The 6,041-nt window shown below is 39.4% G+C and overlaps 1 protein-coding gene across 1 annotated transcript; it reads right to left on the minus strand.

Moving 5' to 3' along the window:
- Positions 1–513: 513 nt before the first annotated feature.
- On the minus strand, positions 514–5,978 carry larp7 (La ribonucleoprotein 7, transcriptional regulator). The gene is made up of 13 exons (XM_053416079.1): positions 5,861–5,978; positions 5,211–5,428; positions 4,357–4,457; positions 4,155–4,238; positions 3,645–3,809; positions 3,456–3,558; positions 3,020–3,316; positions 2,725–2,872; positions 2,431–2,627; positions 1,743–1,852; positions 1,451–1,610; positions 1,182–1,273; positions 514–957 (listed from the first exon to the last, which is right to left on the minus strand). Exons 2-13 carry the CDS (start codon positions 5,413–5,415, stop codon positions 880–882), a joined length of 1,740 nt encoding a protein of 579 aa, XP_053272054.1. The 5' UTR covers positions 5,416–5,428; positions 5,861–5,978; the 3' UTR covers positions 514–879.
- Between the last annotated feature and the right edge of the window lie 63 nt (positions 5,979–6,041).

The following is a 6,041-nucleotide window of genomic DNA, read 5'->3' on the forward strand; positions in this document are numbered from 1 at the left end:
CTGCTGAAAATGAAGCATTTGACCAGGTCTGGAAGCATTTTAACCTGGACTGAAGTATCTCAGATGTGCTGCTCAAACTCTTCGAGCATTTGAGTAGCTTGGCCTGATGAGTAAATATTCAGCTGCATAGTTACAGGGAATGGTACTGACTCCCATTAACTGATGTAGTTTCTATTGTTACATACATAGAAGCATTAAGGATGCTGAGATTATGTAATGAGAGCTATTTTTAATACTACTGCTCTTCAGCACATCTCATTTAGAGGGTTATGTACTCTACAAAGTTACATTTTTCATCTTCTATGAAAAGGAATGGTGTCTAGATGAACAATTTGCAATTCAAACAGATGTCTGGCAAAGGTGCTAAACTTAATTTTTTAACTGAAAGTCTGAAATTTAAACTCTGGTTAATGCACCAACTGAATTGCTGCTCACTGATTCTGTCTTGAGAATAATTCCTCACTAACTTCACGAGGAGCACAAATGTGCTGTAACAACAAAAGAAACCAATAGTCATCAAATAATGAAGTTTTACTTAAAAAACAAAAACAACATGACAAGTAGAATACAAACTGAATTAATCTTGACTGGAAGATTGTCCATCAGTTATATTTACATCATATACAGAGTTTTCAACAAAACAAAAAAAGATATCAATTTAAAAATGTCCAAATGTGTATATGCATAGCAACACTTCACATTATCCTGAAAGTTCCAGTGCAGATGAGGGAAAAGCGGACGTTTTAAACTCATTAACCTGTGGTTCAAATCGTGTGTCAAACTAAATACACATTAACATAGACTCTCCCCCCTCGACTCACATCATGTAAAATCATTGAATGATTGTAAAATTGAAAAATGATATTGTCTCGGCAGGTGTCAGTCTTCTTGAAAACGGATGTGCTTAGTCGCCTCCTTGGCCCGGGCAAGGATGATTTTTTCGGCTTTGGATATGAGCTGGAGTGCGACAAGAAAATGAGAAATTACATGTAAAGGCACATAAACAAAATGGAGGCACAGTTTTAATACAAGTGAAGGTATGTGACTGTTTGTTTATTTGCCTAAATTATTCCAGGTATCGTGAGACTCTATCCGCAAAACAGACAATATACAGAGGAGGAAACGAAATATTCCAATAACAAATGTGTTGTTTTTTTATTTATAAGAAAACAAGATCTCACCTTCTCTGTACCGCGCTTCTTCTCTCTCGGACGGTTCAACTTGACCTGGCGGTCCACGAGGATCTTCTGCCAGTATCTTTGTTCATGATCACCTTTAAGAGGAATTAAAAAGAGACCCTCATGTTGAATCAGTTATTTTTTCTGACAAAAACTTTATTCAGAAAGAAAACTCATTCTTATGCCAAGTTTAACTGTGAAAAACACAGACACTAGCATACACGCAAAAGAGATATACCCCTTCAAATCGAAGTAGAAATTTAAATTGATACCTGAGAGAATTTCCAGTTTCCAGCTGTGCTCCCTCTGCAGCTCAGCCCGGGCATCACTGACGGCTTTGGCCTCCTCTGGGGTGTGAAAGCGGATGTGACCCTCAGCATCTCCCTCCAGAATGTCAATGTATGCCACTTGTGATATTTTACTCAAGGCATCCTACACACACACACAAACACACACAAACAATCATACACAGGAAGGAATAAAACAAAAACTAAGCTCAAACTTCCCTATAAACATAATCCAAACTGACAGTAAAGCTGCTGAGTGTGTTGCATTGAACTGTACTTTGAGGAACTTTCTCCCTGGTAGCGGCTTGATGTCTGTGATCTTCAAGATGACACCGCTGGTAAACTGAGGGCCCAGGGTCACCGCTTTTTCACTCTTGTGACTCTTCTCTACTCGAGAACAGGAAAAAATAAACAACAAAAAAACAACATTAAAGGAGACATATTATACTTATATTCAGGTTCAAAGTTTTTTTTATATTTTTTTTTAATCTTTACTGCAATTCTTGTATCAAAGTGGTGCTATGCAAATGAAATGCATTATTATAACTACTGATGAGGGGGGACGGGTTTCTGTAGAGGAAAACAATAAACAATCTCCAATTTTAGTGGCTTGTTAATAATAAATCTGATATAAAGCTTTTTTGGAGCAATATTGTGGTATCAATACAGATTGAATGTCAAAATGCCATCTCCACGGATGTTCCTGAGGGTAAGTGCAGCATTTTACCACTGACTGTAGAATTTAGGAATGAACTAATTACATTTTTTCAAAAGGCACAGATTTTTCCTCAAAATAACCTTTCATTGCATATAGAATCTTTTTTCTACACTTTGTTTCATATCATTTTTTATTTCTATTCATTTTGCAACACATAACCGTCTACAGCTGGCAAACCAAGTGCAATAGTCTGGAGTTTGTCCCGCTCAACTCAAACCTCAACTCAAATCATTCATCCAAAACTCACCGTTTCCATCTTGAGGCTCATCCTCTATCTCCATTCGACCCTTGGGCTCCATTCCACCCTTGGGCTCCATTCGTCCCTTGGGCTCCATTCGACCCTTGCGCTCCTTGTGCTCGATCTTACTCATGCACTTCTTCAGCGACGCCATGCTGCGCTTCTGCAAGGTCAAGTACTCCACCTTCAGGTCGAGCCACTCTTTCCTTCACATGGACAAAAGACGTGTAAAAAGGATTTCAGTTCACTTATTAATCAAATCCTGATCATGTATGACGAAAGAAGGGATGTATGTAGTTTTACTTTGACAGAACTCGCAGTGGGATGACTTCCTCCCCAGCTTTCGGTTTTTCCTTGTGCTTCTTTTTTCGCTTCCTCTTCGCTTTGGCTGTTGAGTCATCTCTGTTTTCTTTCCCTTCCTCTACCCCTCTCTCTGCGTCAGTGGGTGGATCTAACACAACAACAAACCTGCAGTGTCATGGCTTGAAAAAACACGTCGTCCAACTCAATTAAACACAAGTAGCAACACAAGTGGAAAGACTGTGGCGGGCCGGAAGAATTTATAATTCACAATGCATAAGCGGATAAAGTCACTCACCAGTCTTTGCAACGTCCTTCTCTCTAGATTCATTTTCACTGGTTTTTCTTATCTTTGATGGTACGTCACTTTCAGATCCCTCCACTGTCGACCGTCGTCTTTTTTTCTCGGATAATTTTGCCGGGGTTTTGTGAGTGCTGCCTCCCTCCGGTTGAAAATCCCCCACTGCGGAGTGCTTCCTCTTTTCCTCCGATGGCTCTTCTTCCATCGACTGCTCTTTGGCTTCTGCAGACATTGGCACTGTGGCACCTTCTTTCTTTTTCTTCTTCTTTCTCCTTTTCTTCTCCTCTTCTTCCCCTACAGTAAGAAGTTTGGGAGTAAAACAGCAAATCAAACTAATACTCTTGGTCTTGATATTATGCCAGCATCAGATTTCTCATGAAGAGGTGATTGAGGAGAAGAAATACAACACTTTTGTGATTTTAATAAATTATACCTGATGGTGGATTGTCGGCTGGCAGAGTTAAATTCTTCCCGCTTTTCGTCTTGGGAAAAATCCCTGGTTTCATGGGAGCATCTTCAGGGGGGTTGTTCAGCATCTGTTTCAAATATCAAAATTTCCCATGAAATCCCATCCTGCCAAAGCTCAAACAATCGACCGACATGAATTTTCATAAATTGTCACCTCTATGGCTTTCTTTGCTTGCTCCTCTGTTTCGAACTCAACAAATGCAAAACCCTTTGGGTCACCTGTGGACTTGTATCTGGGGATGCTTATATACACCACATTCCCACATTTTGTAAACACCCGCTCTATCCAGCTGTGGGTCACATCCTTCGGCAAAAGTTCCTTGCAAAAACAAAAAGACAGTTGTATTATTTTTTGACTAAAAACTACTTGAATCTTTTTTACTTAAATAGATAAATATTAAATCACCGGATTGTTAAGCAATCCAAAAATACTACAGGGAAATCCTAATGGTCCAGTGTGTAAGTATTAGCTGAAGGGAATCTATTGGAATACATTGAATATAAAATAATCAGAGTGATGTTTTTTTCACTTCGAATTGTAGTTTTCTTTCCCCTCGAATGAGCCCTTTATATTTAAATACTATATATATATAAATATATGTTACTAAGCTCTACACACTGAGCCTTTATGATTTCAAACAAAGACAACAGATAAGATTTTTACCACATAGACTGTGCGGCTGTCTGTATCCTGTGGTATTTCTCCAATTGGAAGCTGGCGTCGCACTTTATTGCCTTCCAAGTTCACCTGAAACAAGAAAATAGGAACTGTTTCTTTATGGAATTGTATGTTCATTTGCATTTACTTTTTAGTACAAATCATACAAACACAAACAAATTGTGTTTTTTGTGAAAGAAATCCGTACCTCAACTACAGCTGAATTTTTCACCGCCCTCGCAATCAGCTTGGTGTCCGTAGTCAGCTTTTTCATTCGGTTGAAGCTTGCCAACACAGATGTATCAACATCTAAGACAAGTGAAACATTTGGTTAAAATCTGGTGACTTCATGCAGACACATGCATTAAAGGATCGGGTCAGATTTTGTCTTAACACTCTGTTTGCATATCACATGAAGTGTTAAGCGATCCCTGAAGTTAATAGGAGGCCTCCTCACTGACTTCATGCAGACACATGCATTAAAGGATCGGGTCAGATTTTGTCTTAACACTCTGTTTGCATATCACATGAAGTGTTAAGCGATCCCTGAAGTTAATAGGAGGCCTCCTCACTCGGAGTTTGCCAAATCAAATGGGTATTTTCATCCTGTAACTCAGGGGAGGGTCAATACACAAAGATTTTTGTAGGCCTGCCAGGAAATACCCCTCTGCAGCTGCTCGGCAAGGATCTGCCGAAAGGGCACATTCAATTTAAGAGTCTTCAGTCATGGAAAGGTTTTATAACTCAGACCGTTTACAGGCTCTTATTATAAACTCAGTTATAACTTCATTTAACTGTAAAACTCATTATCTCTGTGCAGTTCAGTGCCATATCTGCAATCCTCTTAAACCAAATTAATTTTGTTTACATTTTATATATTGTTTCTATTCCATTGTGTTTACATAGCACGTATAATCTGTTACAATTTTACTGATGCTTCTATCCTGTCTTCTTCGCTGCTTTAACACAGCCCCATTTTCAGACAATTAAAGGATCATCTTTAATCAATAGCTGTGATAAGACAAACTTGAGGACAGATATGGATATGGTGGTGTATCCTACATCCGTCTTCTGACTCATCGATGAGTGTTCTCAGGAAGCGGTCCTTGTGCAGGTTGACATCTCCGAACCAGAACTCCACCTGCTTCTTCACGTCGGCGAGCAAGTTTTTGACCCGAGAGCGCTTCTTCTTCTCCATCTCCTTGTTCTCCTTCCTGCTGTGGACGGCCGGACCAGCGTCATCGGCTCCCCTCTCTGTGTCAATCATCCTGAGGCTGGGACTGACACAAACACGCACATAAAACATTCATGTTTGACTTGTGTCTTTACTCATCTTCTATCTGAGTGGGAACGTTTTTCTGAGGGAGAATTTGATATATTCAAAATGTTGTTATTATTATTATAAGATAATTCTAATTTACACTGTCTAATACTATAAGTTCTGCCATATTCTTCATCTAAAAATGTGACTTTCAATTGTGAACATGCAGCTTGGATTCAGGATTAAAATCTTAATAATATTAGATAGTAAAAAGCTACATATGAAGGACCCGCCGGCTAAAGTGGCCAGATGCTACCTTTAGCTAAGTGCTCTCGAAGTCAATTCGCGGGTAGTTTTGAAAAGAAAAAGCTGCAGCCATCGCTGCTGTGTTTGGAAAGTATCTCAAATGCTCCCGTAAACATCAAATCATATATTAATCTACAGCACTTACCCAGTTTGAGAGGAGGCAACAGTCCAGTTAGATTCTAAACATACACAACAAACCACAAAAATACGCAAACAGCGACGTTCAGTCGGGCGTCGCAGCCCAGTGACGTCAGAAGTCACAATGCGCGGTTCGACCAGACTTCCGCTAAAATATTCCAAAATAAAGTGCTAACTTCAAGTTGCAA

The sequence above is a fragment of the Pleuronectes platessa genome, chromosome 23 (genome assembly GCF_947347685.1).
Source record: "Pleuronectes platessa chromosome 23, fPlePla1.1, whole genome shotgun sequence".
Taxonomy (NCBI): Eukaryota; Metazoa; Chordata; class Actinopteri; order Pleuronectiformes; family Pleuronectidae; genus Pleuronectes; species Pleuronectes platessa.

What these genes read in the sequence shown, in the direction of transcription:
- larp7 (XM_053416079.1), bottom strand. Translation starts at nt 5,415, where the DNA reads ATGATTGACACAGAGAGGGGAGCCGATGACGCTGGTCCGGCCGTCCAC. An exon ending in AAAATTCAGCTGTAGTTGAG is followed by an intron (nt 4,239 to 4,356) that starts GTACGGATTTCT and finishes TTCTTGTTTCAG; the next exon opens with GTGAACTTGGAAGGCAATAA. An exon ending in GAAGGACGTTGCAAAGACTG is followed by an intron (nt 2,873 to 3,019) that starts GTGAGTGACTTT and finishes TTGTTGTGTTAG; the next exon opens with ATCCACCCACTGACGCAGAG.